The following is a 12297-nucleotide window of genomic DNA, read 5'->3' as shown; positions in this document are numbered from 1 at the left end:
AAATTACTAAATGCTGTCTACCTGTGTGTGAATAACTGTTGATAAACTGGGAAAATTAGTCTAACAGGCAGATTTATTTTTTCAGCTGGAAGAAATGCAACAGTTAAGAAGTTGTAACAGACAGCTGCAGATAGACATAGATTGCCTAACCAAAGAGATTGATCTTTTTCAAGCAAGAGGTACAGTATGTCTTAGTACATCAGTAACTGTAAATGTTGATTTTTTTTTCACTGTCCACATGTTTCAAAAAAGTCTGTGTCATAAATAATGGATTTACACACTTTTTGCAAAATCATCACATTAGTTTGAGTGAAAACATGGAAGTAACTGTCTTTAAAGCCTGTTGTTTTTGTTGGCCATATTATTTTTCCTAATCCCACAGTCATTCCTATTTCATACTTGGCTCAGAAGAGAGAATTTTGTGATGCCATTTATTTATTAAATCCTGAGGAGAAAGAAACTACTTTCTTTGCTACCTGAGTAGCAAAGAAAGAGAGTAATTTTTTTGGATGATACAACTGTACATATGTGTCCAACTCTCTCTTTTGTCTTCCACTTCTGTCTGTATTTAGCCTCTCAAGTTAGCAAATACAAAGGGTGGTTGTAACTTCCAGTGTGCTCTCTGCTTTCCTTGTCTGCAGGGACACAGCCTTTGGTCATGGGGGTGAAATTATGAGACAGCTGAGCCAGTTCAAGAACTGCCAGCAAGAAAGCCTTCTCTCTTCCTGCTTCTCTCTCTTGCCACTTACTGAGCTCTGGCTCTGTGTTAGTTTTTTAGACCCTTTGCAGAGCTGATTCTGTTCATGAGCCAAGCTAAAACTTGCATTGCTGGAAAAGCTTGCTACAGCTGATCTAAGGGAGAGGCACAGGAAGGGAGAACTGAGATAGTGGGAGGGAAGGGACTGATACTTCCCACTTTCAGCAGCAGTGAGCTGTTAGATCAGTTGGGCGATGAGCCACAGAAGTTCTGCTTCAGACAGTGTGCCTGCAGTTCAGGAGAAGGTAGACAGGTGTGCTGAATGTTATGCTGTAATGCTGCACAAAAACTTGACCTTAAATAGAGTGAATGGTGGGTGGTTTTGGTGCCTTTTTTTGGTTTTTTGTTTTTGTTGGGGTTTTTTTGTTTTTTTTTTTTTTTTTTTTTTGCTTATTACAGTAGATTGTATTTAGAACTTCCTCTGAGTTTTAATTCTAAGAATGTATAATACGCTACATAGTAGGTAAGATATCTCTTGAGTTTACCTACAATTTAGAAAAAGAAAGCTGAGATTTACTTACGATCTTAAAGAGTAGCAGAAAAAGATAACTTTAAAGGAGTTTAGTTTGCTAGATTTTGTCTCTGACTTTATATTGCATATTTTGGGCAATAAGTTTCTTAAAGTGTATTGTTGAAACCACTAATATCTCACTTAGGTCTGTGTTGATACCTTGATGTAAAAGGTGATAAGTGAATACTAGTATTGTTACAGAATTGCTGCCAGAAAAAATTTATATACCTCCCTACTCAAGTTTATTTTTTTAAACTGCTGCACCTTTTTTTTTTTTTATTTTTAGGACCACATTTTAATCCCAGCGCTATTCATAATTTTTACGATAATATTGGATTTCTTGGTCCCGTGCCACCAAAACCCAAAGGTATTGTATTAATAAAATTTGGATTTGATACAAATACCTGGTGTGTATCTAATATCAAGTTCTAATTTATGAATCTTGTTTAAGTGTTGATAATTAAATAGATTACTTCAAAAGCATACAAACCTTGTATTTTATTTGTATTGGCAATATATGTGCTTCTGTTTGCTCTTGTTTCCTCTCTATTCATACATTCAGGAAAGAGAAGTATGTTAAATGGGTTATGTTAAAGATGGATAATATATTGTAAGGTAGTTTATATAATGGAAGCATCCATCTTTCTTTAAAAATTAGCATGAGGTACATTACCTAGGGACCAGTGAAACTCACTTAGATGAATTCACCATTATCTATAGCAAAGAGTAGATTTATTTACATGTAGTAACAACTCAGGTTGATTACCCTCACTGGAAATTGTGGGTACTGTGGAATTTGTATTAACAAGTTACATGAAAGCTTCTTTTAACTATTGGTAAATACAGTTCTAGGTAGTAGTTGAAGAGGAAAGTAATGCAGTCCAGTAGGGCAGTCACTATTGCTGAATATTAGCCACTCTTAAACATTCTACTTGTCATTAGTTTGCACATTACTTACTTTCTTCCCTCTCAGCATGTGAAACAAAGCAGAACAATTACCTTTTGTGTTTTACATAAAGCAGAGAATGAAATCAACTGATTTGGAACAGCATTATACTATGACTTTAGGCAGACCACCTAATGAAACATGGAGATAATCCACTGGTGTTTCTCTGCAGTCCTTCTGTCTAGGAAGTTCTCCACATAATACAGATGTGTGTGTTTAATTGTCCTTGGAGTGCACAGTAACTGTTATTACAGATTCTCATCTTAGAGATTTCAGACATTTCTGCATTGTAAAATGGTCTAGATAAATTGGACTTTTTTGTCCTGCAGGCCTTTTGCAATGCTTCCAAACCTATACGGTTTTTCATGCTTTATGAAGCACTTTCTACCCATCATTACCTGAGCTGTTAGTGACAATTCCAAGTTAAATCCACACACATTCCTATTAGACACATTTTACAATTGAGCCATGAAGAACTTCTAAGTTCTGTCAATTATGTAGTTCCCTCTGCAACAAATAAAAACTAATCTGTCAAAGAAGAAAACTTAAATTAATTTTCTTTGACTAGTTGTCGACATTTCTGTTGGCTTATCTTGTAGAAACTTACAAATTTAAGTGTTTCATTCAATCTATCTTGAAAATGCAAAATTAATCCTGCCTGGTTTATAAAGCTCCAAAGTCCATCTATCAATTATCCTTCTTTTCTTCTTTCTTTTTAAAAAAGTATCACTGCTGTATCTTAGGTCTTCATTAACTTTAATTTTCATTTCGTATTAAGCTTCTGTTTAGCTATCATGTAGGCTTTGATTTGAACCAGAATTACTGCTGTTCACAAAAGAACAAAAATAATTCTTCTTGCAACTGTGATCAAAACCATCAATTGCCATTGATGAGTTGCTGATAAGATGTTCTCCACATGAAATAATGGAAATAATGGCTAAAAGGATTTTGAAGTTGCCTAAACTGGGGAACCCTTAACTTGAGAAGTCACTCATCTCTCTTTTCATCCCTTTCATTCCTTTCTTCTCTTCTTCTTTTCTCTTTTAAAATAGTCGAAGATTGCTGTCTAACACATCATGCAAAAAGATGTGTTGGTATGACTGGGAGGATTACTCTGTAGAATGACAGAGCTGGGCAATGGTTTTTCTGTAGTGCATCTGCATGCTGAGTTGGCTTGAAGAACTGCTATCTTCTTTCTAGGATCAAAAAGTTAAACATGTCAAAGGGTTGCAAAGCACATACTTCTTGTCATAATGAATTTTGGACCATTCTGTGGACCACAAACTTCTGAATCTTGTCCATGTTTCCTGAGCTGATTAATCTGCAAATTTTATCTCCTTTTTTATGCTGTAGCTTTGAACTGAGGGAAGAAAGCAGAGTTAAGGGATGGGAAACCTGATTTTTGTAGTTTTACCTTGAGCCTTTTGGCTGACTTACAATCAAACTGTAGTCAAGGAGGTGGTAAAAAGTTGCTTCTGTAACTTTTAATAACTGTGCTGTTCTCAGAGTAACAAGACAGTTACTGAAAAAAAAAAAAAAAATTCTTTCCATGCTGTTTTCAGTTAGTAACTGCTTATCTTATCTCTTCCATGTCACAGATCAGAGGTCCATTGTGAAAACACCAAAGACTGTTCCAGACACAGATGAAGATGAGGGAGCTCAGTGGAGTTGTACCGCCTGTACTTTTTTAAATCATCCGGCCTTAAACCGCTGTGAACAGTGTGAAATGCCCAGGCATTTCTGAGCCAACAGGCCCATTACCTTCTGTAAAACCATAGCAAACATACCAGGAATTGTCCAGGCATTGGGGGGCAAAAAAAGCATTTATGCGTAGGATTTTGTAAAATGGAAGGTGTGATGAGATGGTATTTTGCTAATGTTAAGTGTCAGCCCACAGAGCAAGCAATACCTCAGTTGTGTCACAGGCAGTTGATGCTGATAGGCTGAAGGGCAATCTGCTGAGAGACTCAGCAGCTGCCTAAACCATGTACAGTATTACCAGTAACACACACCGTGTTCAGGGCCTGGGTGTTGCCCATCCTCTCCTCTGCCCCCATGTCACTACTGAATTTTGACAGGGGAAAGGAATAGAGTGCTAGTGTTTTTGTTTTCAGAGCTTTCAGTGAACACTACATTCACGGAGGAGATCTTAAAAGGAACAAGGTTTAAATATTTAAACTGTTTGCTGCCACATAGTGCCTTTGATAAAGGGAAGAACTTCACAAAGCAGTGGTACTCTTTGCCTTGTCTTCCCTGAAAACATCTCTGTGAAGCCAGAAATCAGTACAATCACATCTAAAGATGAAAAGGAAAAACTGCATGCGTTGTCTGTACAATACACACAGTGAAATACCCCAAAGCTTTTCCTACTGTACATAGCTCTAGAGCCTGCTTTAAGTGATTTCTTTTCCTCACCTTTATTATTTTCTTGTACTTCTGTATGTATAGTGTAATAGTCTTTTTGTTAACTTTCTTTTTTTCCCTTTAAGTGATTAAGCACGATCATGTCCTTTTTTTTAAGCTTTTATCTGAGAGAAGCAATGCCTTAAAATAAGAGCATTAATAAGAAACTATGCACAAAATAGCTTTCCTCTGCTCATTCTGTACATTGCTCTTGTAAATGCTGATGATCTGTGAAGACCTGCAGATGCAGCGTGGTAAAAGTGCAGGAAAAGTTGGAAGAGTTATGCATATAGTTCACTCTGTACACTGAGTTTTACGGTGGGTGACACAAAGGGAGCATTTTGTCTGGTGTGAGGAAACTTTATACTAGGAAACTTTCAACCCACCAACAGATCAGCATCCAAGTTAAGCTTGCTTCATCTGCTGGGTGTCTTGCAGACTCCTGAAGAGAGATTCATTGGGGAAGTACATACAGTGCCAAAATCAACAGCAGCAGCATCATACAGCTTTGTTCAAGGACTTTAAATGCTTTCCTGTTTCGGCAGCCGTTTCTAAACCTGACTTTGTGATGAAGTCTCATATTTATAGAAAACAAGGATAGCAATATTTAGTACAACTGAAATAAAGGCTGGAAAAGAGAAATCAAACAGACTTGAACACTGAAGCAACCTCAAGCATCTCTTTTATTTTGATGATCTATTTTTTTAAGGAAAATACTCACGTGATCGGGGATGTATGTAACCGAGATCAAGCAAATGGAATTCCAGTACAATATGCATAAAAGACGGCACGCAAAGAATTATGTAGCAGCAGCACTTAGTGTGAGGCTGGAGGGAGTGCTAACAATGTAGCAAGAGACAAAGTAGACTGTCACCCACTGTAAACATCTGCCAGTGGACACTTTTATTAGGAGTTTTACAAGTGATCTATGTGAATGCACAGAGGCCTTTGTTTTGAAGGCTTTGCATTTTTTTATGTGGGAAGAAAATGTCAATCCCAGGTAATTAGGCAGTAGACCCAAAGCACTTGCATTCAATGCATTTTGTTTATAAAATGAGGCCTTGTTTTTCAGCTTCATCTGCAGTTCTATGTGAAGATTGACAAATCAGTTTTTACCTGTTTATTAATAAAACCTAATTTGGATATCTTGAGTTGATGGTTTTGTGATTTAGCTGGGTAAACTGCCTTTGTAACAGATAAGTTATTTATAAAAATTAAAAAAAATATATATTCTAATGTTTTCTTTTGTGATTTGTTTGCTTTTTCCATGCTGTGGAGCAACAGAATACTCAAAGGAACAATAAGCATTAACAGTATTAAAAGTAGGCTGATTTCTTACGACCAGAGTTTTTATTTAAGCCTTTGTTTTGTTGAACCTTGTCTCTCCTGCCATGCATTACTCTGTTTAATTCCAATTCAGTGAACATAAGGAATGTATTTTATAAAGTTGCACTGACAAGATTGTTTTCTGACCAAAGACCCACTCACTTATTCATAAAGCAATAAGCTAGACATAGGCCCTTTTTACTTCATGCTTCTGGGCTTTATGATTTTTAAAATATTTTTCTAAATCAAAATGGGCAACCATTTTGTGGTGACAGATGACAAACTTATGTTGATATAAGCACAATTTAGGGGGAATATGGTTAAACTGCATCTTGGTGCTATGGATATAAATGCTGTGAGATGTGGGGTGTTCCTTGACATGTCTTTCCCATATGGACTCTGTCAAAGCAGATATTTGTTATCTGGAGAGTTAGATTTTCTTGGGCCATACTGGTGCTGTGTAAAAGGCCTTCAGGAGACATCTGTAAACTGATCTAGCAAAAAAAAATTAGCTACAGATCCAGCAAAAAAATTCCTTAATGCATATTATTTAACTAATGTGCCTTAATCTGCAATAAGGGAGAAATAGGGATTGGAGTGAGGAGGGCAACTATATTTATAAAGGAAACTATCAACTCCAGTCAGCTGAGGGATGGAAAGAGCCTATTTGAAGAAATAGGCGAGATGGAATTCTGCTCATTCTATGAAATGTATAATTGATTTTTTTCCTGAATTAGTGTTTATTTTCTGAAGGGAAAAAAAATACATCCTTGCCCCAGCTAGCTGTGCATAGCCATCTGCTCAACATGAGTGTGTATTGGATGGTGTTTTCAGTAACTGATCCTGGAACAGTGGAATAAGAGAAAGATGTCTCCAGTGTCTATTCCAGACTTTTACCTTCCCCTTCAAGAGTTTTATGTTCTTTGTGTACTTCAGGTCACATATATCATCAGGTAGTGGCATATTAATGTATTGTGTCATTCAGGGTTTCAGTTTGAAGGATGAACTAGAACTGGATTTCACTGCTGTTTGTTTTTTTTTTTTTTCCTCATAGAAGATAAAGTAAATATTTGCAGCAAGATTAAACTTTGTATTGTGAAAATTAATAATTTATCTTGGATGCTGATTTATGACTTTTTACTTTTCTGTACTGTCTTTGTCAGAGGAAAAAAAATGTTTTAAAAAGTATATATGGGCAGGAAGGGAGTACTCAGCTTTCAGAGATGCTCCTGTTTATTTTTTGTGAATGCTTAAAATTATCATTTGGTCGAGTTTCAGAATTGGGATAACTTTAGAAATGTAGCAATGAAACAGAACTGGCACTATGCTGCTGTGTGACTTCAGCTCTGCGGAACTGACTTCAGCTCACCTTGCTGCTTTCTAGACAGATTAGAAAAACGTTTTGTCTTGTGCAGTCTCCAATCAGTAGAGCTATTCTGTTGTCCAGGAGTGTGGCCAGGTGTGGCACCCATAAAATTCGGTTTAATTGTGAGATTCAATATCTTCAGTCTCAAGCTAATGATAGATTGGCTTTAAAACTATGTGCTCAGTATTCATGTCTGTCTGTGTATTTGCTTTATTCATGTGAATTTAATCAGTTTTGTGATCTTGAAATGTCTGCCTTCAGCATGTACTGTAGATGACCAGGGGAAAGGTGTCCTTATCACTACTATGTTTCTTCAGTTAAATTCCTCTAACTTGAATCTACAGTGGAACCTGGACACAAATTAAAGGAAGACTTGATTAAAGATGTAGAAGAAATATTAGAAAAAAGCCATCTACTGAAATCTGTTTACTCTTTTCAATACGCTTTGGTATTGTAAAATGGGAGTATTGCTACAAAGCAGTGGCAGAAACTTTTCAGTACATATAACAATATGTACTGCAGCTTGTGCAGCAACTATTACTTATGTTTAATTCTAACTTCAGCGAGAAAATCTTGTGATATTTTATCTTGCATTTGTTAAAAATGTCCTGATAAGTTGAACAGCAAACACAAATTAAACTTCAGATTACTTTCATTGGCACAGAGTGGAATAATTACAGTGCATTCCTTTTTCAAGTCTGACTGCTTGAATAGCTCTTTTGTTGCTGATTTTGAGAAACAGTCTTTGATTTTATGTAGTCCAAAATGCCTTTTTGAAGTTTATATTTTGTGTAAACTATAAAAGTATCAAGAGAGAACAGGAAGGATAAGTGTGATGTATTTGAGGGCTTCAGGCTGTATAACAAGCTTAAGTGCTATAGGAACAATTGGGAGTGGTGGTGAACATTGCAAATTACATTATCAGACTCAATTTTTACTTTTTGATATGATTCTTTAGTTTTAATTTGTTTTTTTCATCGAGCAGTTCTGTACAAATGGCATCTACAGTAGAACTCAAGCAATTCCACTTTCAGAGGCAGCACTGAGTGAAACTCTCAGAAATTCTTACTTCAGTCAAGACTTCAGACATGTTTATTTCCAGCAGTGCATATAATTATGCTTTCATCACAAATGGAAATATTTTCAATATTTAAGCAAAATATAATAATCGTCAGTCAGTGCAGTGCTGCTGCAGGCATGAGTTTAGCTGATTATTTTTCCCAGTATCCTGTTCTCTTCATTGATTTAATTTGCAGATACCCATGTGTACTTACAAAGGACTTTGAGCCAAAATTATGGATAATCTACAGGGGTTCAAACTGCCTGTGATTTGTCAGTTCATTTAAAATAAAACCCTGTCACATTGCATGTGAGTGCAGATTTTAAAGGCAAAAAGTAGCATCTCCATTCAGGTAGCACTCAAGCATTTGAAGTCACTTTATAAACCAGTCCCACTTTTTATTGAGGACTGTGTTACAGCTTTGAATTCTGAGACTGCTTTTTTTCACACCATTCACAGGAGCACAGAACGCAAATAATTTTGATGTAGCTGATGTGGTAACAAATGGAGGTGCTGCATATTAAGCATTTTAATGTGGTTTTTGTCTTAGTAGATATCAGCAGACCTTATCAGCCTATGACTGATAAACCACCTAATTTCAGGTTCCCCTTGCAACTGATGGAAGGTCCAAGGCGAAGGAATGTGTTGACGACATCAAGGAAATGGACTCAGGAATGCTCTGCCCTTTGTTCTCTATATACAGAAGCAGGTGGTGTTGCTTTCCTTGCACCCTGCTGTAACATGCACACTAAAATGTGGCAAGCAGAAGGCCTCAGAGCTGGACAGGGTGTATTGGAGTCAGGAATTTGGGACATTATGTGAGAAAAATGCTGGTGTCACCACTGCACATCTGCTGACAGGACAGCCATGTCTCTGTTGTGTGTTAAGGGCTTGCACTTGCCACGTTTCATTATGTGCCAAGGAAAAGTTCACAAGGTTTTCCTGAGGATAGGACAGTGGGAAGTGAGTCCCTGGAGTTCCTCATCTGGCTGGTGCACAGCTGCTTACCCATAACAGAGCAGAGGCGCCTGCTCTGTGGTCTTGGAGGCCTCTGTGGTTTTGGAGGCTGGGCACTGATTCCTTAAAAGAGACACTTTGTACTCTCTAAAGAACAGCCTGTGCATCATTAATTCTGGATGAGCTTTGTACAATTGTACTGCAGCCATAAACCCATAAAAATGGTGTTTCCTAATTCCGGTGGTTAATCTAGAAGTGAGTTCAAAAGAGATTAATGAATATTGATAGCTCTTCTGAGGTGACAGAAAACATGATTCAGATGAGAGAATGGATGTGTGTTTGTAATGAAAACTTGATTACAAAAGTTATTGTCCCAAATACTTTAAATAAAGAATTTGTATTGTAGCAGTTTTATGTTGATCTAAGATTACAAGCAAAGCAATGTTTGCACATACATAATGTCTCTTATCAGTTGATGTAAAAGAATATGTCATTTACAACCTACTTATTCATGGTAGCAGCTCTGTTCTTCATACTTAGCTGTAAATGGTAAGTTAGAGGCCCTTTTTGACTGTTATTTTGGCTTTTGATTTTATTTTTAATATTTGGTATTTCACAGGTTGTATCCTGTGTAGAACAAAATTGGACAGATAGATGGATTTTTTTTTATTTTTTTTTTTACAGAATATTTTTGCAGCTTTGTTCTTGTTTGTAGTTGCTTTGTGTCTTACTTTATTGTCACAGAGAGCTACTGTCGTTCCACCTGGGGAACTGCTGTTTGGAAGAAGGACATGTTCTGCAGTCCTCCTGCGTGCATTGTGTCCCATCCCACTACTCTGGAGCTGGTGCTGACTGTGAGCCTGTGGACAGTAGTGAAAAAGCGTGAAATACCACTTAGGCCTTAGGAGGCATTTGGCCAAAGATACTGGAGTCTTTGAATGGTTTGGGTTGAAAGGGACCTTAAAGCTCATCTAGTTCCAACTCCCTCTGCCATGGGTGGGGACAACTTCCACTAGACCAGGATGCTCAAAGCTCCACCCAGCCTGGTCCTTGGTTTGTCCATCTCAGCCATATTGCTGCGTCACTGGGTCAGTTTCTAAACGATGGCAGCGTGCAGAATGTGACCACAGGATTTTGCTGTTCCCTGTGCCTTCATCTCTGCCTCTCTCTTTTCAGTTTTCCTTTTCTCCATCTCTAATTAGGGACTTGAACAACCACTCAGACCAACTTTCCTATGTTTATATCAACTATCCAGTAGCTACAGTGAAAATTTGGGTTAGAAGTAGGATTTATCTTTTGGTTTTTTCATGAGCCTTTTTCTTGCCTTTGTGTTTTGGGGCCAGAAATAAAATTTAAACATAAACTGAGAAAAGACTTTGACAGAGATACCTGACACAATCATGGAAAGATTGTCATGTGGCATCTTTTCTGCTAGCAAGAATCACATTTTGGTAGCTAATTTCTATAGTTTATATTTGCTGTCATAGAGAGGATGTTGGATGCAGTCACTGGACACCCAGCTTGAAATTTGATGGCTTGTGGTTTGATGCCCTGTCACAGACTTGTTCGGTGGTTTGGAGGAAATTGTGCAGATCCACAGCAGCAATCTGGCATCTTGCAGTGTTGTGCAATTCCTCTGCAATTGAGGAAGCATTTGGAGGTGCATACATCTTTTCTCCTATGCATATTCCTGAATATTAAGGTTTTGAAGAAGTGAGGCTGTTCAGTAGAAAATACTAATGTGTCTCTCCAACTAAGCTGATGCTGGGCTTAAGGAGGTGAGGAGGGAAAGGCAGCAGTGATGCTTGGCTTTGGGAACTCTTCATAATCCTTGGCAGATCTGCCCTGTACATGAGAAAGAAAATGTCTTGTTAGTGTTTTTTGAGGTGGAAGACATAACAAAAGCGTTTCTCCTTTAATGATGATTAGTGATGTGGTTTGTTTTTGTTTGTTTTTTTTTTTTCTCCTGCTGAGCTTGATACATTTAAATTAAATGGCTTAGACTTTCTGAAGCCCTAAAGAAACCATGTGCTGTCCTGCCTGGCCACCATTCTGCCCTCATGAGCTTCACATCTGGCCCTGGGACTCTGGCCTAAATGAGACAGAACAGCCAGCTACCATGGCCAGGGACTGAATTTCTTTTCGTTAATGGACCCTACAGCTGCCCTGATGGATCTCACCAGAGAGTGCTTTTCTGCCGGCCCCACAGCCATGGCCGCCAAGCTCCACACTGCAAATGTGGAGTTTGCTCTGAAGAAACAGACTTCATCATTTTTCAAGGCAACTGTCATGTGTCCCAGTTCTCAGTGCTTCCTGAAAAAACAGTAGGGTTGAGTTATGGAGAGAGAGAGAGATTTTACTATTAACATGATTTACTATTTGCCCCCAACTCAAGTGTCGGGCATAGCTGTGCCGTGTGATGCCATGCTTGGACCTTGCATTCCAACTTTGAGAGCCCAACCATGTTCCAAGTGGAAGTAAGGTAAGTGCCATGCAAAGGTCTTATGTATAGAAAAGTGTCATCCATCTCCTGATCTATTGCTCCATGTTGGTTTTCATTCTCTTTCATTAATTTCCTGTCTTTCATCCTGTCCTTTTCCTGGACCAATCTCTGTATTCTGATAGCAGGGTTGAACCTACTGATTCTTGATTGCACACAGTGCCTGAGTTCAAGACTTGAGTCAGCATCTAGATCTTATTTGATCATCAGTCTGCCACCCCATGGCAACCATGCTTTTCTCTTGGATTTTAGAACACTTGTATTAGTCATAATACTGGCCCAGAAGGTGGTGGGCTGCCATGTGGTGATTTCACCTCAGTATCTTTTCATTTCACATGTGAAATTCATCTCATGAGGCTGAGACAAAATGCATTAGTAATGCTTCAGAGCAGGGATTGCATCACCCCCAGCTGGAGGTGTCCTTGTTACTGGTTTGCAGGGCTACGCTCCAGGATGCTCCCATTCTCTGTG

The 12297-nt window shown here is 38.1% G+C and overlaps 1 protein-coding gene across 2 annotated transcripts in view; it reads left to right on the top strand.

The window, feature by feature from the left end:
• Positions 1-5758, top strand: part of TAB2 (TGF-beta activated kinase 1 (MAP3K7) binding protein 2) — a 62053-nt gene extending 56295 nt beyond the window's left edge. For both annotated transcript variants that reach the window (XM_083857697.1, XM_083857698.1), the window contains 3 exons: positions 86-179; positions 1555-1635; positions 3813-5758. In XM_083857697.1, the coding sequence (XP_083713823.1) occupies positions 86-179; positions 1555-1635; positions 3813-3958 (321 nt within the window). In that variant the 3' untranslated portion in view covers positions 3959-5758. The remainder of the gene's footprint in view (positions 1-85; positions 180-1554; positions 1636-3812) is intronic.
• The last annotated feature ends 6539 nt before the right edge of the window (positions 5759-12297 follow it).

Source organism: Zosterops lateralis (genome assembly GCF_965231275.1).
Source record: "Zosterops lateralis genome assembly, chromosome: 3".
Lineage (NCBI taxonomy): Eukaryota > Metazoa > Chordata > Aves > Passeriformes > Zosteropidae > Zosterops > Zosterops lateralis.
The sequence above is the reverse complement of the archived record's forward strand: the minus strand, read 5'-3'. Positions and strand labels throughout refer to the sequence as shown.